The sequence below is a fragment of the Molossus molossus genome, unplaced genomic scaffold (assembly GCF_014108415.1).
Source record: "Molossus molossus isolate mMolMol1 unplaced genomic scaffold, mMolMol1.p scaffold_m16_p_15, whole genome shotgun sequence".
Taxonomy (NCBI): domain Eukaryota; kingdom Metazoa; phylum Chordata; class Mammalia; order Chiroptera; family Molossidae; genus Molossus; species Molossus molossus.
Genome location: NW_023425350.1, coordinates 26,547,475 through 26,573,821, shown reverse-complemented (window position 1 = coordinate 26,573,821; position 26,347 = coordinate 26,547,475). Strand labels below are relative to the sequence as shown.

General features: G+C 44.4%; 1 protein-coding gene across 3 annotated transcripts in view; it reads left to right on the top strand.

Moving 5' to 3' along the window:
- SLC8A1 (solute carrier family 8 member A1) overlaps window positions 1–26,347 on the top strand; it is a 277,891-nt gene that overhangs the window by 233,394 nt on the left and 18,150 nt on the right. For all 3 annotated transcript variants that reach the window (XM_036262521.1, XM_036262520.1, XM_036262519.1), the window contains one exon: window positions 14,992–15,267. In XM_036262521.1, the coding sequence (XP_036118414.1) occupies window positions 14,992–15,267 (276 nt within the window). The remainder of the gene's footprint in view (window positions 1–14,991; window positions 15,268–26,347) is intronic.

Below are 26,347 nucleotides of genomic sequence, written 5' to 3'. Positions count from 1 at the left end.
GCAATTTTCTGTGCAAAATTAAGTCTATATATCTTGCTGAACAAAAATAATAATTTTGTAAGTAGGAGCTTGCCTCCATTTCTCACTGATTATATATAAAATAGTTTCAAGGTAGCCCCTGGCCGTCTTCCTATTCCCCTGCTTTTCCTGAATTTCATAGCTCAGTAGCGGGGCCTCCTATGACCATCATGTGTCTGTGAACCAAGTTCTTATTGCTCAATATTTGGAGAGTTCAAGGATTGATGAGACTCCAGCGATTAGGAAGGGGTAATCAGTCAGGTCCCAGCAGTTCTCCCCTCATATCCTGGGTGGTTAAGTGGCTGTCAGCAGCTTACCAGGCTGGTCCAGCGCCCGCCAGCAGGTGACCAGGAGATGTGTGGGCAGACAGACGCTGTCTCAGTGAAGTTAGCAGACACTGCATGTCCAGTTTGAATCTCCCCGGTGCCCCCTTCTTCCCAGTGTCTCTGCCGGGGCAGAATGGAGGGTTAGCTTTGAGAAATCTGGTAGCAGCTGATATATAAGGGAGCACAGAAGTGTCCAGGAGAAGGGCAAGCATCAGCTGGGTGAAGAGAACCAGATGCCAATGCCAAGTCCACAAGCACCGCATTGCTGTTTTGCCACAGCCTTGGGCCTCGGTGAGGGGATCGAGAGCCACTGAAAGCCTGGCTTTGGAGGCAGGTGGTGGCTTGTGTCCCAGCCCTCCAGAAACCTGTGGGTGACTCCAGGCAGATTACTTCACCTCTGCATCTCGGGTCCCGCATCTGTAGAGTGGAGACCACTGCTCTTCACTCATGGAATTGCTAGAAGGATTAATCAAGGCAACACGTTTTCATGAGGACTGGCTATACTTTTGGATCCCACATTTGATTGCTTTGCAAGGCAGATCATTTTGAAGATCCTACAATAAAATAGAACCACAATGTGTGTTAAGGAAGTTAAGTCAGTTTGATTACTAAAATGTCTACGTGACTAAAACGCTGCCTGTCTGTTTAGTTTTATAATATTGCACATACCATTTTATATATAAGAAAATGGAGACTCGGGAGAACGATGTGACTTGCTCAGAAAGTAAAGCTGGTAAATGGTGGTGCAGGGTCTGGATCCGTCCAGGATTCACTCCAGTGTGAGGAGCATATTCGCTTGCTGTGCCTGGGGCCCGAGTCCACGCACACACTCACCCTCACACATATAGACAGTGATTCACTTGAAAACACTGTCACCTGAAGACTGATCCACTTCATAAGTCCTAAATAACAAATAATAAAAATAGCACCCCCTTTTTTTTTTTTTTTAAATAACAGCAAATCTGTCCTATTTACCACTATTTCTCTAGCCCCTAAGACAGTGTTTGGCAATGATATGTATTTGTTGGATAACAAATGAATGAATTTATGTGTGAATCATTGCTTTTCAATCCACATGTAATAGACTTACAAAGCCTGTTTTCGCTACACCATACTGCCATCTCTAATCTAGAAATTAGATTAGATCTATATAAATACATACGTTCACACACACATATGCCATGTTTCGGAAAGTTTCAGATACATGTAATCTGTGTATAATAAATATATATACACAGGACATGCAGAGACACCTACGCATAGATTTGTACACATAAAATATATTTATTTTTGCATATGTAAATTGGGTATGGAAAGCTATGTTTAAAATAGCATGTTCTTTTCATTTTTCTAGTGGAATTTTACTGTTATTTAGCTAATAATCATAATCCTCACTGGGAGAGAAGAAAAGCCAAGGGCAAGAGTAAGAAAGAAGATGACATCAATTTCCAGAGATAAAAGTGTTTGTGGAAAATACATTAGAGCTCTATTGGTAGGCAAGCAAAGCAAAGTAGGTTGTCCGTCAACTTAAAAATGACAGTGAAACTCTGGCCAGGTGGCTCGGTTGGAGCATCACCCCATACACTGAAATGTCAAGGGTTCAATTCCTGGTCAGGGCACATACTTGGGTTGCAGGGTCAGTCCTGATTGGGAAGCAAACAGAAGGCAACCGATAGATGTTTCTCTCTTACATCCATGTTTTTCTCTCCTGCTCTCTCTCCCTTCCTCTCTCTAAAATCAGTAAACATATTCTCAGGTGAGGATTTAAAAAATGTCAGTGATGGCAGAATAATACAAGGTTGAATCAGTTAGCTTCATCACCCAGTTTCAACCACGCAGGGGTGGGAGGACAGAGGGCAGGAGAAAAAAGCTATTATTTTCTGGCCCCTGGGTATCCTTTAGCTGGTATTTCTGAAAAGAATATTGTCTTGTTGGGCTGTTTTTCTTTGAAATTGCTTATTACAAAATCTGGAGGAAAACACTGTATTGGAAGGCTCCAGAATGATTCAGCACTATCACGGAAGCCTGAAGTCACGTCTCCAATGCGGCTTTTGTCTGGAGAGGCAGCGGCTCAGCTCTGCAAACAATACGCCATCACTGGATCCAGTAGCTCTTTTGTTGGCCGGCTGCTGCGATGTGAACACAGTTTGCATTGTGAACACAGTTTTAGTTGTCGCTTACTAATCAATGCACCAGGCATGGGGGGGCTTTTCGCCCCCAGGTGGGAGCCTTTGTACAAGGTTTTTAGCAGGGAAAACATTTCAGCATAATCCTAAGAGGTGGAAAGAGGAAAAAACAGCCGCTATGTACACATGCACGCACACACACACGCACGCACGCCCCAAAGGCAGAAGAAAAACCTCATAAAAGTGACTTGCAGCATTAATTTTTGCTGTTCACAGCCTGCTCTCTGGATAAAGACCTTGTCATTCTGATTCCTGCAATCAAAAGCCACTTGCCTGAGCCAACAGGCTTTGACACACACTCCCCACCCCCTGCTTCTCTCTTGCTTTGCCTGTGCCTGGTCATGTCTGGCTGGGCCCTGTGTCTTGAGTCCTGTGAGACCATCTTCGACCAGAATCCTGGCACAGAGCTGGAAAGGAGTTTACGGACCAGCTATTCCAACCTCTCCTGGTTTTGATACACAAGAATCTGAGATCAGGGAGGAAAAGCGTTTCATCCAAGGTCACACAGAGTCTGGTTTAAAATCTAAGGTTCTGTCTGGAGCACACAGTGTTGCTGTCATTTTTCTTCTGGAGTTAGCATTTGTGGAACCATTAGCTTAGCCCTCATTCCCTTGATGGTACCTAAGGAGCTCTGGGCTTCTTGATGATGTGATGCTTCAGGATTAGGCAATGCAAAGACCAAAGCTTTCCTGGGCCAGAAACTGACATTGGCCAGAGCGAATGGCCCTGCCACTGGTGAGTAGTTGTTCTGTGTTCACACACGCCTCACAGCAACCCTGCGCGGTAGGCACTCGGGAGCCCACCTGTGAGGCTGGAAAACTGAAGTCAGGACTCACATCCGGGCCCAGGGACCGATTCCACGGTCAGTCCTCTTTCCGTCTTGTCTCACTTGTGCCTCGCAGAGTGGAATGCCTTTAAACCACGGGCTAAATTCTGTTCTTGGCCCTTCGCTGTCGCCTCGGGGCCTGTGCACAGCCGGTTCCCTCCACGGAACACTTTCCCTCCCCGTCTGGGTTTTCTCATCAGGCAGGTCTCAGCTCCCAGATCACCTCCTCAGAGAATGTTCTCATCCTCCCAGCCACGCCTTATTGTATTCCCTGACTTCATTGTCCTTATTGCCCATCTGGAAAATATCATGTTTCTTCTTTTGTTTTATTTGGTTACTATCTCTTACCCCTTGGAAGTTTCATGGGGTCTATTTTTATACATTTCCAATGCCTGACACAGAAATGATTAATAAATATTCACAGAACGAATGAATGGTACAAATAAAGTCCCTCTTTCAACCACGCCATTCCCTTTGAAGATTTACTACAGATACAGGTCCAGGTTAGGGGTTCAGCTCAAGCTTATGGTACAAAATCATGGCCTGAAATCGTTTTAGAGCTCAGATCTATAAATGTAATAGTATTTGCACTATGCCTTAACCCAATAAAGAAAACAGGCCATAGACTTACTGATAATGAGAGAGAAAGAGATCTTTTTAAGACGGTGCATATAGCCCTGGCCAGTTTGGCTCAGCAGGTAGAGTGTCAGCCTGAAGACCAATAAATCACGGGTTTGATTCTGGTCAAGGGCATGTACCTCAGTTACAGTTGGTCCCTGGCCCTGGTCAGAGTTGTGCAGAAGGCAACCAATCGGTGTTTCTCTCTCACATCAATGTCTCTCTCTCTCTCTCTCTCCGCCCCCCCCTCCCTCCCTCCTTCCCACTCTATCTGAAGATAAATGGAAAAATAGCCTCAGGTGAGGATTTAAAAAAAAGTGGTTCATACTGAAGAAAAGCATCAGAGCAGCTTGTTTTAGGGTTATTATTTATGAAAGACCGAGAAGCCACTGGCAGGCGAACACACGCGATTATCAGCTCCCACCTTAAGCAGCCTACTCTCTGCAGAAAGTGTCCCCGAGCGGTGAGAACATGGAGATATTCCATCTGTACCCCACTGACGAGCCAGTCCTCCCACCACACGCCAACATGACTACCTAGAGGATCAGAGCTCCCCTTCAACATCTCAGTTATCTTTTAACAACACAAAAAAGGAAGTCAGTGATGGCCAGCCCCCATTTCCAGGACAAGACATGGAGGCTCGAGGAGCATCCGTGAGGTTCCCCGGAATCTAATTGGTCAAAGCCCCTTGTCAGTGGAGGAGCCTGTTAACTGGGGGGTCTCTGAACATCACAACAGAGAGGAGCAAAGGGCAAGCAGAGGAGGGGTGCCCTGAGGCTTTGCAGTCACGCTGTACCGTGCAAACCGAGGCCATGAGTAGAACCCTAGATTCTCAGCTTCTGTCACCACTTTGGTAGCAAATCAACTTACCCACCCCCGTGACCAGAACAAGTCCCTTCGAGTGATTCTGAGACCAGGAAAGCAGTCGCTGAAGAGGGGAGTCGTTCCTGAAGGTCTAGCGTCCTTCCCAGCGGACAGATAGACAGGTACTTGCCACCCAAATGAGAGAATCCACTTCCTAACAGGGTCAACATAAACCACCAAGAGAGAATTTTCTTAAAGATGAAAGGAAAATCAGACTCTTTAGGAAGAAGAAAGGAAGTAGAACAACCCATTTTCAAAAAAAAAAATTCAATAATGTATATATGATATCACAGTAGAGAGTTATTTTAAGGAGAGTAGTTATTTCCCAATTACACTTTTCATAAAACAGCCAAATGAACTCAGAGGTCGTCAGAAGGGACTTTTGCTGGACAAACCGCAGAGATGTTTGTCTCTGGGATCAGTGGGGTCGAGCAGTTGCACTGAAGTAGCGGACAGTCTTAGATCTCATACGCATCCCTGAAACTCCCTGAGCCTTGGTTTCTTCATCTTTAAAATGGAGAAAACAATGCCTACTTCAGCAGGTTGCCAGGAAGGTCAAGATGAACTGGGATGTACATATTTCCCCGTGTGCCTGCAGGTAAGCACTCACTAAGTAAACCCAAATTTACAGATTATTCACAGCAGCATGTTAGAATCCAGACAGTCTTCATACTCCTCTACTTGCGGGACAGCCTCAGACACACACCAACCCAACCCTCTCTATAAATTTCGACATTTTCCTAGGACTTAACATGGAGCAGTTGGTTGAAAACAAAAAGGTCATTGCTGCCCAAACAGTTCCTCCATGGCTGGACTTCCCGCAGGCAAGGAGGCTAATTCACAGAGCTGCTGCTATTTACAAAGTGTTTTCAGAGCCCCCAGGTCGATCCTAGAACCTGGTGTGCCCACATACTACCACGGTACCTAAACCATCTAAGCTGGCAGGAGGCATCTGCACTTGCTGAGTATCAGTTCTAGTTGTTGAGGGTTGATTTCTTAGGTACTCAAGTCTAGGCAATATGCTTCTCTATTGCAGAAGCCTGGATGTCTGCTCATCCTACAGTCCATAAAGGATGAGAAGACACTGAATTTCAAGACTCAGCCTGCTGTGGAGTTATTTTACAAAACAACAAAGCTTGGGGCAAAAACTCCCAAGACAGATTGTGTCAACCTATGCTCATTGTAGAGAAATTCTTAAAAGAGAGGTAGGCTAAGCAGTCAGTTTTCAGCTTTGAACTGATTCATTCTGCTGACAGACTCGCACAGAGCGAGAACTCCTCCGTGGATCCATTTTTCATCTTGACACTGGCTGCGTTTGCTGAGAAATATTTCTGTCACATTAGATATTTCTTGGGCTGCATTAACCATCCTAACAAGATCTATAATGGCCTGAACTGGTAAGCATTCTATTGTTCGTGGAAAATTTCACCCAGGAGTTCATTTGTCCAGACAAGGTTGGAAGTCATTCACAGAGTGAGTTGCCTTTTCAAGTACCATCACACGTGACATGTGCCAGCCCCCCAAGTACGAGCTATAACAGGTACCGTGGGACAGAATAGCCCATAGCTTTCTCTAGCTTGAAAGTAGAGGGTGGGAATGACTAATAGGACCTATACAAGTGTCCTCTAAGAGCAGGCCAACAGTCCACATAACAAGTCTACCGCAATCGTGAACTTCGTCTCCTAGAGGTGGGTGCCCAGGTACAGTGGATTCTAGGCATGGAGTCTTCACACTGATTTGATTCCCCACTAGCTAGTGAAGAAGGCTCTCTCAGCAAACCACCAGCCTTGCGCTCGGGCCTTTGGCTGCCTAGGACTAGGGCAGTAGAACTAGAAACCAACCACAGGGGTTACATCCTCTCAAGATCAACCAGTCACACCAAGAGACTTTCTCTCACAATCCAAATACATTCTGAAGAAGGCTTCAAGAAGGCAAGTTTTCAGAAAGAGCTGCTATGATGTCAAGGTTCATGTTTTCTAAGGCCAAGCTTTCACTTGGGCTGACAAGATAGTAAATAATCATTTGGATAGATGAACAATTATACAGCTGTGTCCCAAAAATCTATGACACCAGTGTGGGAAATGGAAGACATTGAAACGGTGGGTTGTTGTTAACTTATATGTATAAGTAAGCTCTACGTATGTCAATGTGCATTGTGGCCACCAAAAGCCCAGTATCCAGAAGGAGAAAGACAGGTTAAGTGCCTCTTAGAGGCAGCTCCAGGCACCATATTCTCAAAAGAAATGTTGTGACTAACAGAGAGTACTCAGAGGAGCATGGCCAGCCTGACAAAGCATCCCGAGGTGAGGACCAAGAGTGATGTGAAGGTGACCGGCTACAAGTGCCTGAAGGAATGTCATGTGGAGCCAGATTGGATTTGTTCCATATGGCGTAAGGGATGGGACCTGAACAATTAGTGGGACCTAACAGCACTAGCTGACAGCTTGAGCTGCTAAAACTTGGATTGTGAGATCATGAACACCTATTAGCTGAGACTCAATTGCAGTACCAGTGACCATTTGGCAGTGATTTTAGAGGAATTCACATTTAATGGGGAGTTGACCTTGGCAAGCTCTGAAACCCTCCTAATGTTTAAGTTCAATTATTTTCTAATACCTATATGTTTCAATTGATAGAATCAAATATCTACCTTTTTTTTCCTCTGTGCTTTGACAACCCATAGATCTATAAATTTGAGTAAACTTTTTTGAGGTCTCTCTTGATAAGGAATTATCTTGTAATATATTTGGCCAATAAATTACAGATATGCACTTTAATCAGAGAATGTATAAATAAGTATTTCCCTACCATTAGATTATAGGGAAATGTTCATGGCACTTTTCCCAAACCCAGAACAAGGGATAAATTCTTGTTTGGGAATGAATCTTTAGGTTCATTCATTTAGTGTCATATAGAAATTGTTAAGGGTTGGAAGAGATTGATAAATATTTTCTTACTAGAAATAAGATACAAGCATATAAAAGGGAAAGGGGACAAAAAAAGTTTTTAGATCACTGAGTAAGCAAGACAGTAAAAGTCACTGGGTTTAACTCAAATCCTTATATATGACACATATACGGGTACACACACGCTTGCCCACACGTGTACACACACACACATAAAAGAAAACAAAAATTCATCAATTAAATCACAGTTCTCATTTTTTTTTCTCATACAATGAGAAGGGGGAAATTAGCTGATTACAAAGTTTTCTTTCATCTTAAATATATTATGATTTTATCAGAGCCTTTGAAAGCAAAGAGAAATAGAAATGTACAACAGAAGAGTAGAAGTTGATTTGTAATGACTGTATCAGGTTGCAAAAGAAAGTGATAGATGTGGAGGAGAGAGCCCATACTATGAAATTAACTTGTTCATTTGTTGGAAGACAACAAATCTTGGTGCTCAGAAGCCAAAGAGACAAAATTAAAACCAACTCCATTTGGTAAAAAAAAAAAAAAGGGAACAAAATGTCAGAAAGAAATTATATGCGAAACGCTGTAAGTAGAATGTAGAAGACCACTGCAGTGATCCAGCTTCACAGGAGGGTTTGTTTATTACACAGGGCTGCTCAGTAACACTTGTCGAGTTCATAAGATCACACGGGTGATAATGCTGTTGGCCACAGATGTCATCCTATATCCATGTTGTCATACTTCTGGGAAGTGTTCTGATTATTCTCACTATTCCATAGTGGAGAGTTCTCTTGTAAAATAAAAATGGACTAATTATAGATACAATGAATACCTAGAAGGACTTGGAAGTCAGACACTTCCTTAGATAAGCAGCAGCATACATTCCCAGAACTACTTTCCATTACAGATGTGTGATAATGCAGACAGTTTCCCAAATTCTGGAGTGAAGAGCTGGGTGCAAACCAGGATGTTTGATTCTGGACTAGATGTTTGACCTTTGGCAACTAGAAATGGAAATAAGGACTTGTCACACTCTAAGTTACAAAATGATCACAACCACGATGCCCTCCCTTTATTTATTGTCCTGTTTCCTGTGTTTAGCTGGTTCCCAAGGGCTTGAGAAAGAACATGTGGCTGACTCTGCTGAAAATATATCCTATCTAGAAAAGAAATTAGAACACAAACATTCCTGATCAGTGCTTCAACATTCCTTAAAAAAAGCACCCTTGTATTATATAGCGTTTAGGCCCAGGAAGAATTCGCAGATTCAGACTTTGAATCGATATTTGACAGATGCTGTACCCCTCACCTGACTTCAATAAGACATCATGTGCACTAAATGGTCCCCAGGCTGTGAAATGAAATCCCAGCACAGCTACTTACCAATTGTTTAATTGTTTCAGAAAAGTTACTTCCGTTCTCTGAACTTCATTCAGGTTCTTCATGTGTGCAATGGGATAATAATGCCCACTTCTCAGAGTTATTGTAAGGATTAAGCCAAGTCAGGTGTGTGGGGAAATTTAGCTCAGTGCCTGTCACTTAGCAGGTGCCTGCCTCATCATGTTCTCTCCCTCTGTTTCTTTCTTTTCTTAAAATCAAGCAGCTCGGAGAAGCTGTAGCAATACTGTTTCGTTCAAACAGAATATAGATTCTGTGAAATCAGGAAACTCAGCTCGTGCTGATTGCCACCTCTGACAAGTAACAGTGGCAGAATATGGCACATCTGTCTGCAGAGGGGTTCCGGGTTTTATCAAGGACTTGAACTTTCCTCTTCCAATCCTCACGACAGTTCTGTGATGTAGGAGCTAGGAAACTCATTTGACAGATGAGGAACTGAAGCTCAGGAAGGTCAAGTGTCTTTCCCCAAAACAAGCTATTAGAACTAGAAATTGACTTAAGTTTTCTGACCCAAGTGTCTATTACACTCTTTTTCTAGTTCTCAAAGCTCTCTCCCAGGCCAAACCCTGAGCGTCTATACTGGGTTGTACACTAATCTCTGGTTTAGATGTTGTGTCATTTGCAGGTGTGAAGCCCAGGGCTGCCTTTCATGATCACTTGTGCTGATGACGGTTTGTTCTCATGCTCCAGAGCAGGGTCAGTACAAGTACCATTATGTCAATAGTTGAAGTGGTGGTATTCTTACCAATCTTTGTGGTTTTAATGATTTGACTATTTTTGTAGTTATATTTTTAGGATGTCCAACATGTACCAAGGAATCCATTTAAAAGGCCATGGGGCAGATTAATCAAATACAGCTTTTCTTGTTATCTTTCCATTAGTAGAATCCATAAAGCTGAAAAGAAGGATTCTGTGATAAGAGGATCCTTTGCTTGGCTCCTTTAAACCTGCCTGTTTCTTTGCAAATGCAGAGGAGGGGCTGGAAAGAATGACGTAGCCTCCGGTAACCTTGGGCTGGCAAACCCACAGACCCAGCAGATCACGATCAACCTGGCTGTCACATAAAAGATGCTCCCAGGCCACTGTGTGTGTGTGTGAGTGTGTGTGTGTGTGTGTGTGTGTGTGTGTGTGTGTGTGTGTTTTAATGCTCCACTGATCTTTGCAAGGAACAGACTTTTAAGTATAGTCCAGATGGTGATGGATGAACATACTATTTCTTCGTCCTTCTCCAAGACAGGGTAATTGTGAATCATGCATGGCAGTCAGTGGTCATTTTTAATATTTAAATGACATCTAAGTTGGAGATTAACATTTGTAGAGAGCAGTGAGATCCCAGGAAAAAGGGTGGGAAGCCACTTCTACTTTCAAATGCAGGAAAACAGATGGGCCTCCCATTCAAGACATAAGCACTGAAATATTTAAGATTCCTTGTAATGCTAGAAGCCCACAGAAGGAAATTTTAATCAATCTCTGTCTCTCTCTCTCTCGCCCGCTCACTCTTGTCCTCGCTCTCTCTCTCTCTCTCATTTGGCATTGCACACTTATAGATCATGAAGTTGATTCCAGAGGGCAAAATTACATTTTGTTTTTAAAAGCCCAGAATGTAAACTTCAGACACAACATTTGACTAAGGAAACATAGTCACGATCCTTAAGTATAGGAAAACAATAACTACCATAATAATTATTATCTTGAAGTATCCTCAGATACTTTACAGAAGTGATCTAATTGTTCCCCTGCACACCCTTCATGGGAAAGGTGTTATTATTTTCATCTTGAAGACAAGTATAATATCTACTCTCAATTTATAAGTGTCATTTCTTCTGAGAAGCTTCATTATTTATTTTCTTTACAATATGAACATAGACACCCAAAATTAAGTAATTTTATAGAGTGAGAGGCAGAAATAATCTATTTTTCTATAGATGATTGATTAAAATTCAGTTTTCCAAATTTTTGATCATATGCCCTATGAAATTATAAAATGTCCACAAATATAGACACTTAAAAGGATTAGATACGAAATAAATATACCTTGAAAGTCTAGTGCTTGTCTGAGCTCTCCTGCAGTATATGCAGCCCCCTCCCCCACACACACTTTGGAATAGGCATCGGGGGAAGAAGGACGTGGAGAAATAATATGGTTCTCTTCTTCCTCGCTCCCTCCGATCAGTCCTGATAATCGCAGCTCTCACAAGTTCTACCTGGAGCTAACATAGGGTACAAGGAAAATGGGAAGAGAGGTGAAAGAAGGAAAAACAGAAGAGATGGATGAAAGACCCAAGAAGGGAGTGGGTAATAGGAACACAACGGCAGTTCCCACGCATCAGCGTTAGGCACAGGAGGCGTCTGAGGGCTGCTGCAATGGTTTGCTAGGGCCGCCATACAAAACACCAAACCCTGGGTAGCTTAAACAATACGAATTTGTTTTCTCACAATGCTGGAGGGTAGAAGTCCAAGATCAATGTGTTGGCAGATTTGGCTTCTCCTAAGGCTTCTCTCCTTGAGTTGGGAGAGGGAAGGGCCACCTGCTCGCTGACCTCGCGTGGCTGTGGCTTTCCTCTGTGTGCCCACATCCCGCTGCCCCTCTGCGGGTCCCAGCTTCCTCCTCTTACAAGACTCCAGTCAGGCCCTGGCCGGTTTGGCTCAGCGGTTAAAGCATCGGCCTGCGGTCCAGAGAGACCCGGGTTCCCTTCCCACTAAGGGCGCGTACCTTGGTTGCAGTTTGTCCCCATGTGGGTGGCAGCCACTCGATGTGTCTCTCTCACATCGATGTTTCTCTCTCTCTTCCTCTCTCCCTCCCACTCTATCTGAAGATAAATGCAAAAATGTCCTTGGGTGAGGATAAAAAAAAAATAGACTCCAGTTAGATTGGGTTAGGGCCCACCCTAATAACCTCATTTTAACTTAAATATCTTTTCATTTAGGCCCTGTCTCCAGTACAGTCCCATTCTGCGGTGCTAGGCTTAGAGCAATGAATCTGGTGGGAACATAATTCAACCCCTGACACACGCAGTCGGCCCTCGTTCATCGCGGTCAATCAGTTCCAGACTCTACTGCGATAAACGAATTTCCCCGAAGTAGGGTTCTTTATTTATACAGTCGTCCCTGCCACTTCGGGCTTCGACGTCCGTGCGTCACTCTGTCGCGGTTTTTCAGTATTTGATAAAACTGGGATAGCCTGACGCCGAAAGTCGAAGCGTGAAGTGGTGGGGGGGGGGGCTGTACTTTTATTTATGAGCATCTTCTGCTTTTAGGCACGTGTGATATCAGAAATCTGTAATAACCATACGGCATGAGTGCTGGAGGAAATGCTGTTAAAAGATAGACTGAGGCACAGGACATGTTTCAAGAGTTCATTCGCGTGAACATGGATTCTGGGCAGAGAAAGCAGAAGCCGTCAGGACCCTCCGCCAGCAGGAGCTCGGGACAGGCCTTGGTAGAGCAGAGACAGAAGCAAAGCAAGGAAACGATTTGATTGGCTGTAGCTTGAGCAGTTGCCTTATTTGGGAAAGCCTGGGGGGTCGTGATTGGTTGTCTTAAATGTTGTTTTCTCAGGTACAGGTATATGTACAGGAATAACTCTGGCTCAGGGTTTAGTTTGTTTACATACGTTACCAAGGCTCTAGAGCAGCGGTTCTCAACCCGTGGGTTGTGACCCCTTTGGGGGTCGAACGACCCTTTCACAGGGGTCGCCTAAGACCATCGGAAAACACGTTTCCGATGACGATTCATAACAGTAGCAAAATTAGAGTTATAAAGTAGTAACAAAAATAATTTTATGGTTGGGGGTCCCCACAACATGAACTGTATTAAAGGGTCGCGGCATTAGGAAGGTTGAGAGCCACTGCATTAAAGCCATCTGGGGCTCATGGCCTCCTTGTTGAATTACTTGGACACAGTCAACAATGCTCGTTGGCTCTAGTGAATCACTCAGCTGACCTGACTCAAGTTCCTTACCTAGTCAGTCTCCCAAGGTGAGCCCCTTGTCGGCCGGGGGCTTCCTCCCAGCCGTTTGTTGGAGACCTTCCAAAGCCTCAAGGTGAGGCTGCTTTCTCCACCGAGCCTCCAGGTTTGTCTGCATCATAATTCTGACCATGACCTCCTTGAAGAGTGGGCCATTGCCTCTCCTCTCTTCCTGTAAAGTGACAGATGACACATGAGACATTTCTCTCGTCATGTTTTGTGAGAGGCACGTTTCCCTCAAAGCTCCTCTACTTTAAGGGGGTCTTTCCAATTCGTGATCTGCACCAGAGGGCCTCGCCCTCACCGCAGAGGACCTCAGGGGAGCACTACATGGGCTCCGCACTGGCATCCTCAGGTCACGCAGTCCCCTGGGAAGCCGGACCGCCTCCCCGGCTGCATTCGGTGACTGAGAGCAAGCAAATCCCTGGTGACAAGGTTGGGGGCGGGGGTGGTGAACAAAGTCCTCAAGGGAAAGTTATTCTTTCCAAAAAGGCCCTAAAACACATGAATATGTAATTGCCTCCACTTTAGAGAGAGGTGACATTCAATATCCCCGTTCTAGAATACATGAATGGGAATTATGTCACATTGTTAATGAAGTTTCCATTTTAGAGCACTTTATTGATTTCCCGGTTTCTTTAAATAGTAAGATTTATGCATTTCTTTCTGCATTGATAGTATAACCTAATTGGCAAAATTATGATATGTGTATATATTATGTAATTAAGTGGTTATGTAAAGTCAGTAGAAATTAATGGATATATTCATTCACTTAACAAGCTTTTAGCCAGCTTATTCCACAGTCTGGAAATGGGACCAAACATTAGGAACACAAAAATGAACAAATCCCTGCCTGGGGAAGAGGGGAAAGGTGAAGAGACGTACTCTAGAGAGCTGGTCTCGTTTGACTCATGCATGACAGTCACCTAGGGGGCAGGTTCAAGCAGATTGCTGGGCCACCTCCCATCCCCCACTGCCCAATGCCCTAGTTTCTGATTCAGTGGGGCAAGAAATTGGCATTTCTAACAAGTCCCCTGGTAATGCTGCCGCTGCTGAGGGACCACACTTTGAGAACCACTGATCTAGTGTTACAAATGTTGGGGGGCTATGGAAACTCTGAGGAGGAGTCCCCAGTATTGGCTGGAGGGTGAGGGGGTTCAGAGAAGATTTCATAAAAAAGAAATAAGTTTTAAAGGACAAGTGGGGAAGGGGAGGGAGGGGGCTATTGGGTTATGCCAAGTACATTTTGTTCTAAAAGACAAAGGGAGAAAGTACATATGGTTTGAAAAAGAACAGAAATAATTCCGTTTGGCGAGGATGAAGTTTGAGTTTGAAGTCGCTGCGGGAGACAAAGCTGGGGAAATATGCAGGCCTAGAGCCACAGCTGCGGGCCCTGTGTGAACACTGTCCTCTTAGTGGCCACAGACCCCTGAGTGTCCAGAGCTGAGGCTGGAAAACAAAAATGTGTTCCGAGAAAAGGACCCTGGTAGAATTCGGCCAGTTAGCTTTCTTCAGAAGAGGCTCCTTTCCCGAGCCCAGCACAGGGCTCTCCAGTCTTTTGGAAGAAACCTTGTCATTTCTCTGAAGTGACCGACTCACTGGAGGAGACAAGAGAGGAGAAAGGTGTGTCGTTTGCATATAACCTGAACTGGGTGGGGGGTTGAGTTTTTGCTATTAACACATGACATTCAGCATGATACAAGAATTGTCTCATTATGGTTGGCTCTTGGAAAACCCTAAGCTTCACCCACCTCTGATGGCCTCCTGGTCACTCAGAGGGGAAGGGTGACAGGCCTAGGAAGGAGGGATGGGGAGAGGGGGACACCCTGGCAGCACAGGAGGTGATGGAGTGTGCTCCGTTCCTCTTTCCCTAGGGGAAGATGACGACGACGACGAATGCGGAGAGGAGAAGCTGCCCTCGTGTTTCGATTACGTGATGCACTTTCTGACTGTGTTCTGGAAGGTCCTCTTTGCCTTCGTGCCGCCGACAGAGTACTGGAATGGCTGGGCGTGTTTTATCGTCTCCATCATCATGATTGGCGTCCTGACAGCTTTTATTGGCGACCTGGCTTCCCACTTCGGCTGCACCATTGGCCTGAAAGACTCCGTGACTGCGGTCGTGTTCGTCGCACTGGGAACTTCAGTACCAGGTAGGCAATTCTTTTGCCTTATGACCTTATCCTGCCTAACAAGTTCAAGGACTGTGATAACAAACCAGGCCTCTGAAAAGCAAGAGCCCAGAGATATAAATAATGTCACTGCCGGAACATGCTTCCAGGCTAGAAAGCTGGTCGGTATCATGATGGTGACCGGAAAGTGTTCCCGAAGGGACTGCATGCCCTGCGTGGGGAGAGCAGGTTGATTGGATGGATAGACTGATAGAGAGCGCCCCAGTACAATTAGCCCTTTCCAAAAGACAGAAACAAAAGCAAAAGCAAAATTACAGAATCATCCTCAAGAACAAAATTTCTGTCTTTTATAGAATTATTAAAGTTTGGATGATTTCCATGAAACTCTATTCATTGGGTAACTAAGATCAATACTTATGGAAGAACTGACACACTATTCTCTTCACCCAAGTGTTAATGGGAGTAAATATAAAGAGGCATACTTTGATCAGGACTAAGTACACATTTCATGGGCATCCTCATGCATCCCTGCAAGCTGAACGTGTCTTCCAGCCCACAGCTGGAGCTCATTATGGTTCCTCAGACTGCTGAGTAAGACATCATCCTCCCAGACACGACATTGGCAGCAGTAATTTCAAACTTTGGTGGGCATCAAAATGACCTGGAAGCTTCTTTCAAAGAGACAAATGCCCGAGACCCACCAGCAACCTATGGAATCAGATGATCCAGGGCCCAGAAATGTGTGTTTTGAGCTCACAGGTGATGCTGGTACACATCAGAGCTTATTGTAACGGATGTTCCCTTCCCCAGCACTAGTCAACATCTTGACAGGTATACAGCCTTAACTCTGAGTGACCCACATTCTCTACCAAGGTCAAGGACAAGTGTCACAGTCTTGGACCTGGGGGAGAGGCAGGGCTTGAGGGGAAGTATGGCCCTGTTGATGGTACCATTTCAACGTTCCACACTTACCGCAGCTCTGATGAGCGCTGTGATTTCTAACACGTGCCATAATTGGCAACCTTGGCTTTTGGTTTTGAGTCTGAAAACCAGTCCAGTTTAAATCATGTCTGTCTCTTCACTGGGATCCTCTAGTTGTTTTACACTCAGATACTTATCACCTCAGTGACTGAATACACGTTATTTAACTTCTCTGAGCCTCAGTTTCATTTTTTTGTACAATCAGGATGACCTGATTTTAACTTGCAGAAATGTGGTAAGGACTGGAGAAAACACCTGTAAGTTCCACATCTTGTAAAGCGGATGAGACATAGAAGGAATTTAATACAATAGTAGCTCTTGTGATTGCTTATGCTGCATAGCTTAGGAGGATAACCAGGGATGAAGTGTCCAGGCTTATACTGGTCGGCCATCGCATGTGGTGCCACCCAGCTGACCAACCGTGTGGGAGTCCTGATCCAGCCGAGCGGGGGAGGGGCCCGGGGACGCAGGACGTGCTGTCCCTCCTGCCTCAGAGAGCAGGGCTATGCACCGCCTTCCAGATGACTGCTCTTGGCAGAGCGGAGCGGGCTGCCTCTCAGCTCAGCTCTGTGCTTGCAGCTCCACAGTTGGTCTTTATTTTGAACTTTTTCCAAATAGGAGCAGAAATTTACCAACTGGAGGAAAATTGTAAAATATGCATATTTGAAGTTGCTTTGTTTAGAGAATATATATACAACTAAAGGAACCAAACACCATGGTTATCCATTGCTCTGTGGTTATTATAGGAAGATGTTTTGAGGTCTACTTTGCCTAAGGCTTAAATTACTGTATCAAATGGTGCCCACATTAGCACCATTCGCTGTGGGTTTAACCCTTGAGGAGAATATGATCAGATTTCTATAATGAAGGCAAAACTAGGTCTCTCTTCAGCTATTCAAAGGCAGGAGTTGGTCCTCGCAAATGGCATCTCTTGCTTTCAGAAGGAGTTTAAACAGGTTTTTCCTACATTGACTCTTTGTTCCAAAATATGCATTGTTGTTGTTTTTTAATTTCTCAGCTCCTCATCCTTATACCTCAAAACTGGCTCCTTTTCCTATACAATCTTCCCAAATGGTTGTCTGCATCTTCTGGGTTAATGCTTTTGAATAGCGTGCATACGATTAAAAATTATTTTCCTGTAACATAAAATGTGAATTACAGTAAACCTCAGTGTTTGCATGAGTCACTTGCTCTGTCACTAAAACCAGCTCAGGTCCCGGAGAGAGGCATTAAGAGGTAAGAAAGCCTTTTGGGGAGAATATGACAACATCATTTGTTGTCAAAATGGTTTCCCTGCACTGCCGTAAATTCTTCCCATTGGGACACAGATTTCTTTGCTCTGTTATTGGGAGAATTCTTGTAATTTGTTGCTATATTAACTGTACAGCATGCTCCCCAAACAATATAATCATGGTAATCGCAAATAATCATATCTCTATAAACAGACTTTTATTTTCAAAAACAGCTGTGCAAATTGAACAAGATGCTGAATGAACGTAATATTTCTGACTTTTCAATGCTGGTGATTCTGAGTAGTGCTTTATCTTTTTTTTTTTATATATCCTCACCTGAGGACATTTTTTGACATTTTGTTCAGATAGAGTAGGAGGGAGAGAGAGAAACATCGACGTGAAAGGGACACATCGAGTGGTTGCCACCCACACGACCAACCAGGGCTGGGGACAAACTGCAACCGAGGTACGCGCCCCTAGCGGGAACCGAACCCGGGTCTCTCCAGACCGCAGGCCAATGCTCCAACCGCTGAGCCAAACCGGCCAGGGCTGCTTTATCTTTTTTAATCCTTACCTGAAGATATTTTTCCATTTTAACTTCAGAAAAAGTGGGAGGGGGAGAGAGAGAAACATCGATGTGAAAGAGACACATAGATTGGTTGCCTCCCACATGACCCTGGACAAACCGCAGCTGAGATACGTGCCCTTGACCGGAATCGAACCCGTGGTGCTTTGGTCCTCAGGCCGATGCTCTAACCACTGAGAAAACCGGCCAGGGCTCTCCTGACTTTTTAAAAAAATTCTGTTGTTGCTAGATGACAAAGCCCCCTGCTGCAGGTGGAAGAAGGACACATCCTCTTTGCTTACAGCCGCCATCCAGTGGCATCGGTCCTGGAGTCCAGCATTTTCTCTAGGCTGAGACCGTGGCGGTTTTCCTAACATAGAAGAACTCCTGACTAGTGCGCAGTACACTGCTGCCCCTCTCTAGGTGAGACTCTAACCCTTAGCCTGTGATCGCCTGAAGGGCATTGGAAACCTTCCTTGTCTGAAGGCAGGATTAAAGATCATTTGAAATATTTTTTACCATATTGCTCAAAATCCATGAGAAAAGGAGCTTATGACTTTCTAGGTGAGACACAGCCTCTTCCTCATACCAACTGGTGGCAGGTGCTCATTGAACCTACTGACAGAGAAAGATTCCTGCGGGTCTTCACCCCCCACCCTGAGGTATGCATGAGGGAGTTTAAAGACCCATACAGGTTAGTAAAGAAGGACCTGCTTTTCCCCAGTGACCGTTCACAGAGCTACCTGTCTGGAGAAGAGTCCTGGACAGTTTCTTTCCACCTCTGCGCATGTCTTGTACTCATAAACTTTTGAAAGTGTGGCAGCCATATGATTAAAATGTTCTTATATAACATGAGATACGGATTGCAGTTGGGGTGAGCCAGAGCCTGGTCTCCAGCCCTCTTCTCGGTCCAGGCTCCCTCCCTGCACCATCCCGTCCGTCCCCATGCCTTAAATGCCATCAAGATGCCGATGCTGTCCAAGTGTGCATCTCCAGCCTCGACTTTCCCCTGCGCTCCAGATTCATATACCCCTGCCTTCCCTGTACACGTGCCAGATGTGTGATTTGCAGCTCAGAATTACCATGTCCAAAATAGAACTGTTGATCTCCACTGCCTAAGCACCTTCTCCTTCAACGAAACCATTTTTTTCCCCACCTTGCCTTTCTCTGGAAAACAGTACCATCATCTGCCCAGGAGTCTTCGGTTGCTTTTCCTCAGCCCCACAGTCTATAGGTCCTGCAGATGTTTCCTCTAATGTATATCTTGATCGAACCTGCTCAGCTGTCTCCCCTTCACTACCCTCCTGGTCTGGACAGTAGTTCTCTCTCTCTCAGACCCGTGCCGTAGGCTTCTGTTTGTCTTCATGCTTCTGCTACAGATCGTTTCATGATATAAATCCAGCCACATTTCAAGGGCTTCCTGTTTCACTTACGATAACCTTGAAAAGCGTTGCTCTGGCTTATAAAGACCCGTGCGGTTCGGCTCTGCCTCTCTTTCCATTGTGTTCCGTTGTGTCTTTCCACTGTTCCTCAGCCCTCCTGGCCCTGGTACCGTCCTGTTCCTTTCTCGGGGATGCAAGAGCTTTCTAAACTGCTCCTTCCCTCATTTACACAAGACTGGCTCTTTGTCTGCTTACCTCTCCTCTTCAATGTCCCTTCTTCAGGGAGACCTTTCCTAACTACACAGTGTGAAGGGTCAGCGCGTTCCTCTGTATTATATCCCCTATTTTCTGAATGTATTACTTTCTGGATTTTTTTGGTTTATCTAGTCAAATAAATATTATTGTCTAACTCTCCTCACTGAAATGTAAACTTCATGGGAGCAGAAACCTTGCCCATTTTTTTGTCTCTGTGATATCCCTGGCTGCTAGAATAATGCCTAGCTAACACATAAGTAATGAAATTGTGTGTGTGTGTGTGTGTGTATTGTGTATATAAATGAATGTACAAATAAGTCATTTACACATTAGTAAGAGTTGGTTCAGTCAGACTGCTTTCTTCCTAGAGACAGCTACGAATTACAGTTATGACAGAGGGAGATAAACAGTAGATAATTCTATAGTGTGGCTCATGTATGAGGAATAGAATACATCTGAGGAGGGCATTATATTACGAAGGGGCAAAGGTAACTTAAGAACAGCAAGAAGCTTAGCACAGAAACATTCTTCCTCTTGCATAATTTTAACTATGGTGGGAACTTTGATGAAGAACAAGATGTTATTTCTTGCCTTTATTCTTTTCTCGGCAATAATCACTGCTTCCAAGAACTGAGACTGGTACTTTTAAAACTTTAGGCATTCTCTGTGGAGTGCTAAATAGGCATTTTTTAATAGCCTGGCATGGGTTTATACCTATGTTATATCACATGACTTCTGTGGAATAACAGTTTCAAATTTCAAGAGAAAAGAACAATGTAAGAAGGAGCATTTGGAACCCAGCCTTTTTTTATGTGAGGACCACCTGTCGTGGCATATTCTTTTTGCTTACAACTATTTACTTGGGTGAAACCTGGGTATGTTAAGTCAGGACATTCCAGTTTCTATACCAGGTTCCAAATATAGATTGTCCCTTTATTTCTTGCTCCTATTGGATTCAGAAAAGTAAGAATCCTTCCTTAATTACACAGCAAACTCTTAGGTGCTGGTGAGTTAGCAATTTGTCTCCCTCCCTAAGCCCTGCCTCGGTCTTTCTCCACACATCTGTCGGATGGAGCTCGTGCTGAGACTGCATGCTGCTCCCTGCACCTTCCCTTCACCAGCGTTTACTCCTGGGGCCAGAGCAGTGTGCAAACTGAGTACTAGGCTGCCCGTAGCCTCTGGCATCGTCAGACTTTCTGTGGGCTTGGAGTGTTTGAAATATCTTCTGGATTCCGTCAAGGAGGAATCATTTTACGCTAGAGATTTTAAGGCAGGATGGGAAAAGATATAGATGACTTTATGATTTTTATTTTTTTATTTTTTGTAAATAGAAACATAAAAAAAAATAAACCTTTGTTTTAGAGAAAATACATGTCACTTTTAAATTACATCATCTGCTGCCCGGCCTGTGTGGCTCAGTGGTTGAGCATTGACCCATGTACCAAGAGGTCCCAGTTCGATCCCTGGTCAGGGCACAGGCCCAGGTTGTGGGCCTGATCCCCAGTAGGGGGCACACAGGAGTCGGCCAATCTCTCATCGATGTTTCTATCTCTCCCTCTCCCTTCCTCTCTGTCTCTAAAATCAATACAGAAAAAGAATTTTTTAAATTACATCATTTCCAGACTTCCATCATAGGAAGAATTTTATATATGACTGGTTATACTAGCTGTTTACTTAATTCTCTTAGCAAAGTGCTCATGACTAGACGAGACAATAGAGACACAGCTGTGCACCTGGATTCAGGAAAGCAGACTTCTAACCACTATTCATTGTGTGGCTGGAATCAATTTATTGACGCTCTGAGATTTGGTTTTCTTGCCTATAAAACAGGCATAATAAGGCATGGCAATTTAAACAGAATTAATGATAGGATTAGCAATATGGATCTCGGAGCATTTTATCAACTGACAAATGGTATAACATGCAGGAAATAATTATCATTATTTACACTGAGATCAACTCTCAAAATGTCAACAGGAATAGAAACCATAAGAAAATGAGAATGAATGGGAAAAGTTTTATGAGCAGAGAGAGAACTTTTTTTGTCCTTTAGACTCTTCTTTTGGAAATAAGATTTTCTCTTTGTCACTGTGCTTGATAGCATTATATTATTTGTTTATGTGACCAAAAAAAATATCATTAGCTATTGATGGTTTAAATTTTTCATCTTTTAATTTCCTGACTTCTAATTGTTCTGAAGCTGAGATATTCTAGAGTATATTTAAGTTCATTACAATGTATTACATCTGCTTTGCCTCTCAGCGGATGCTAAAGTAACTCCACTGGCTGTGCAGGTTGAGTATTTCCATCTCAACGGGTCACCATAATCTCAGTGATACTCCTGACGCATACAGGGTACCACACCCACGGGGGTACACAGAGCTGGCCCGGTACAAAGGCCACTTTATAGTATATGAGATTGAGCACCAATATCCTTAGTTACATGGGAAAATTAGGGCTCATAAAGAATATGTGATTTGGCCCTGGCCGGTTTGGCGCAGCGGATGGAGTGTCAGCCTGTGGTACAGAGAGACCCGGGTTCGGTTCCCGCTAAGGGCATGTTCCTCGGTTGCAGTTTGTCCCCGGCCCTGGTTGGTCGTGCGGGTGGCAGCCACTCGATGTGCCCCTTCACGTCGATGTTTCTCTCTCTCTCTCTCTTCCTCTCTCTCCCTCCCACTCTATCTGAACAAAAAATGGAAAAATATCCTCGGGCGAGGATTAAAAAAAAAAAAGAAGAACATGTGATTTGGCCCTGGCCGGTTTGGCGCAGCAGTTAGAGCGTCGGCCTGCGGTCCAGAGAGACCCGGGTTTGGTTCCCGCTAAGGGCACGTACCTTGGTTGCAGTTTGTCTCCCGGTTGCAGTTTGTCCCCAGCCCTGGCTGGTCGTGCGGGTGGCAGCCACTCGATGTGTCCCTTTCACGTCGATGTTTCTCTCTCTCTCTTCCTCTCTCTCCCTCCCGCTCTATCTGAACAAAAAATGGAAAAATGTCCTCATGTGAGGATAAAAAAAAAAAGAATATGTGATTTGCCCATGTTTAGTCCAAGTTTATATCGATAATAAATTCTGGACTCCATAGTATCTCTCTTTCTCATAATCTAGTACTTAACCCCTCTATCATTCCACTTTGGATTTATTTTTAAGATAAGCATTGCATACAGTCTTTCCCATATATCTCAGTTTTTGGAAATGACTCATTTCCCTGTTTGCTTCTATTTTAATATTTTCCACTTTTAAAGCATGCAACAGTGAGTTCATACTTACACTCGTTGAGGTCAGGCATAATCATCATTCCCTTTGACATGGAAAACAGCTAGTATAGTGCGTACTTCAAAAAGTTTCAGAAGTGAACAAAAACCTATTTCTACAGCCATAAACACTTAGCATTTCTTCCCTATATAGACCCAGAGACATAGAAAGGAGTATGGTTCAGACTGACAAACCTCAGAGGAGGGGTGGGGGGGGATGGATGAGATGAACCAAAGAACTTATGTATATGTGTGCATAACCAATGGACATAGACGACAATGCTGGGGGGAGGGGACAGGGTGGGGAGGAGAGTGTTTAGGGGGGGGAAAGGAGAAACATCTGTAACAAAAATAAATTAGTAAAAATTGAGAAAAAACTTTTAAGCACTTGGACAACTAGAAACTTGTTGAAACATGTCCGGCTCTGACCTAGCTGGTGAAAGCAGAATGCCCAGCTAATCCTGGTCAGCACAGCCACGCGCCGCTGGTGGAAATGACCATGAAAGGAAGTCTGGTCATTCTGGGCCCAGACCACAGCTGCCTGGGGGCGCACTGGTGACACTCTCCCAGTAGTTACGTTCGGCAAAGATTTAGGGGAAACCTTGGAAATCATGCCCCAGTCGTTTGGGTCTCAAGCATCACTGGAGATTACTGTCCCAGGCGTCTCTCAGTCCACCCCTTCCTTAACCACAGAGGTGGGGTCGGAAGGGAACACAGCAGCACCCCACCCAGGATGGACATTCTTCTTAGGGGACATTGTACCCATTCATTCTGAGTTCCCACGGTCATCTGATCTACCGGAAAGAACAGCAGGGAATCACCCGCCCCACGTACCAGCTGTATGACACCCAAAGGGGCAGCTCAACTCCTCCAGCCTCAGTTCCTGAACCTGAGTTACAGGGATGTGAACATCAGTGTCACAGAGTTGTGGTGAGGATTACACAAGAGGGTCTCTATCGAGTCCCCAGCCCAGGGCCTAGCATATAGCTGATGCTCAAAAAGAGTTCGCTCTCTTTTCCCTTCTGCTTCGAGGGTCTGAGGAATGGGTTAGGCCTCCCGGGGTCTTTTGCTCAGCTACTTTGCAATAATTGAAAAAACAGAAAAGCAAGAAAATTCTCAGACCATCTTCATTATTACCCTGTCAGAAATGAGGTGGACAGCCCCCCGTGTGCTCCTGTTTCCTGCAGTTTCCCTGTCTCTCCATGAGCTTCATCCTCTGAACCTTGGCATTTCGGCTCAGAAAACTTGGTTGAAAAGGAAGTACCCTAGCTACAGAGTGCACACATGCATATTTCATTGGATGATTAACATTTCACATCAACTTAAATGGAGATAAAAACAGAATTACTTTACTCTGAGCCAAGATCTCCTGATGGCTCTGGTGTCCGTCCCCACAAGAGATCCTAAAGGGCACGTACTTTTTTTTCCTGGAGAATCCACCAGGCACTCAGTTTCTTTGTCACCAAGAAAGGTCAGGACGGCTGAAAATGAGCCCTCCGATCTATAGGCAGGCCAAGAGGCAAAGCCACCAGGGACAGGGTCCGGGAGGAGCGCAGGTGGCCTCATTGCTCAGATGACTTTCCAGGGGACGTTGTTCTCACCCCACGCCAGTGAGGAGCTGTCTGGAGGTAAAATGCCCGGCACACTTTCCCGTGAATACCTGATGTCACTGGCCTTGAAGGAGGCCCACAAAAGCAAAAACTGACAGGGACAACAAAACAAGGACAAAAACTAGACACTAGATTTCCCAAGATTTGCTCCATAAATGGCACAGAACTGCCTGTTACTCGCAGTTGAGAAACACTGGGAACAGATTTATGCAGCAGCCTGGGAGCATTTGGTAGAAACCTGGGAAAGACACATGATGTCAATCTACCAGGAGGGGGTCGGGGAGGAGGGGTGCTCAGCCTGTGTCCTGAAGTTCCGCAGAGCCAAGGATAAGCGCCCCAGTTCCGCACCAGCCCCCTCCATGCATTCCCACGGAAGTCACAATGTAAGGAAAGGGGAGCTAGGAATATTTCATTCCCGTCTCTCTCTGGCCTTCTCGCATACTCCAGGTCAGCCCGAGCAAGGACACTTGGCAGAAACATGCGTACAGGTGTGTGTATGTGTGTGCATGTGTGTTGTTTGAAGAGCTAGTGTGATGAATGCGTGATGTGTATGCATGTAAATGTCCTCTTTTTGGTCTCGCGTGTACTCTACAGGGATCCAGCAGCAGTGTCGTGAACGCATCCAGCCGTGTTGCCCGTGGCGGTTAACAGGATGTGGGTCTCTAACAAGTGACTTTTAATTGCTGAGATGATGACTTTCACATTTCTCCCCTTCCACATTTGCACATAAGATAATGAAAATGAAAATTTTCCAAGACCACTATTTTGTTCTTTGTCTTTGTAATTCAGGCCTCAGCCTGCATATTTAACAACTTGATTTGAAGTATAATTTACTTACCATAAAATTCACTCATTTGAAGAATATAATTCAGTGATTTTTTTTTTTTTTTAGCCAATTGTGTTGGGCCACCATTACCCCCACAGTGTGAGAACATTTCATCACCCCAATAAGACCCCTTTGGGCTACTTACAGAAAACCCCCACTTCACATCCAGCCCAGGCCCCCACTAATGTGGCTCGACTGATTTGCCTTTTCTCCATTTTCCAGAAAGACCAATTTTAATATACAAATGTCATAGATTTGTCACATGATAGTAATTGTTCTTACTCTAATAATACATAATGTTAAGAACTTACCATGGCTTCCATGACATTTTTAAATAATTTTTTTATTCATCACAAAATCTCTCTAGAGACATTCCCAAATTACAAGTGTAAGTAAAATATATTTGGTATTCAGCGTGTTGTACACCTATGGATTTTTATACCTTTTAAAACAATTTCACTACCCTCCCCTGACAGTAACCTTGGCTCATAGAATAGGAGTTGTTTGGGGAAATATCGTGCAATGGTCCTTAGAATTAGCTCTGTGAATCTTGGGGTAACAGCCCATGCTTAATGATATGTAAATGCTAAGTGTCCTTGGCCAGTTCAGTTCGTTGATCACAACACAGTGGTAAGGAAATGACTCTTATAAGTTCCGCTTCTTAGTCTCATACATGCCCCCGGCCTGTCACCCTGGATCAGTCTAAACCCATGGAAACCATGAGGCAGAGAGCAGAGACCAAGGCCATGCGCATGCTCTCCCTGCACAAAGAATGACACACAGTACGTTTAAAAGAAACAACATGGGCCATAAAAAAAAGCCCAACTTAACTGCCATGTCATGGGCACCGCATGGGCAGCAAAGTGCATGTAAGGCCCACTGGTATTTTTAGAAGAGAAGGCAAATAAAATGCTAACTCAATTTAAAAGGCAAATTCTACATGTGACTATAAAAGAATTTTAATATCTGTTGCAAATAGTGCATATTACAGCTATGAAATCATG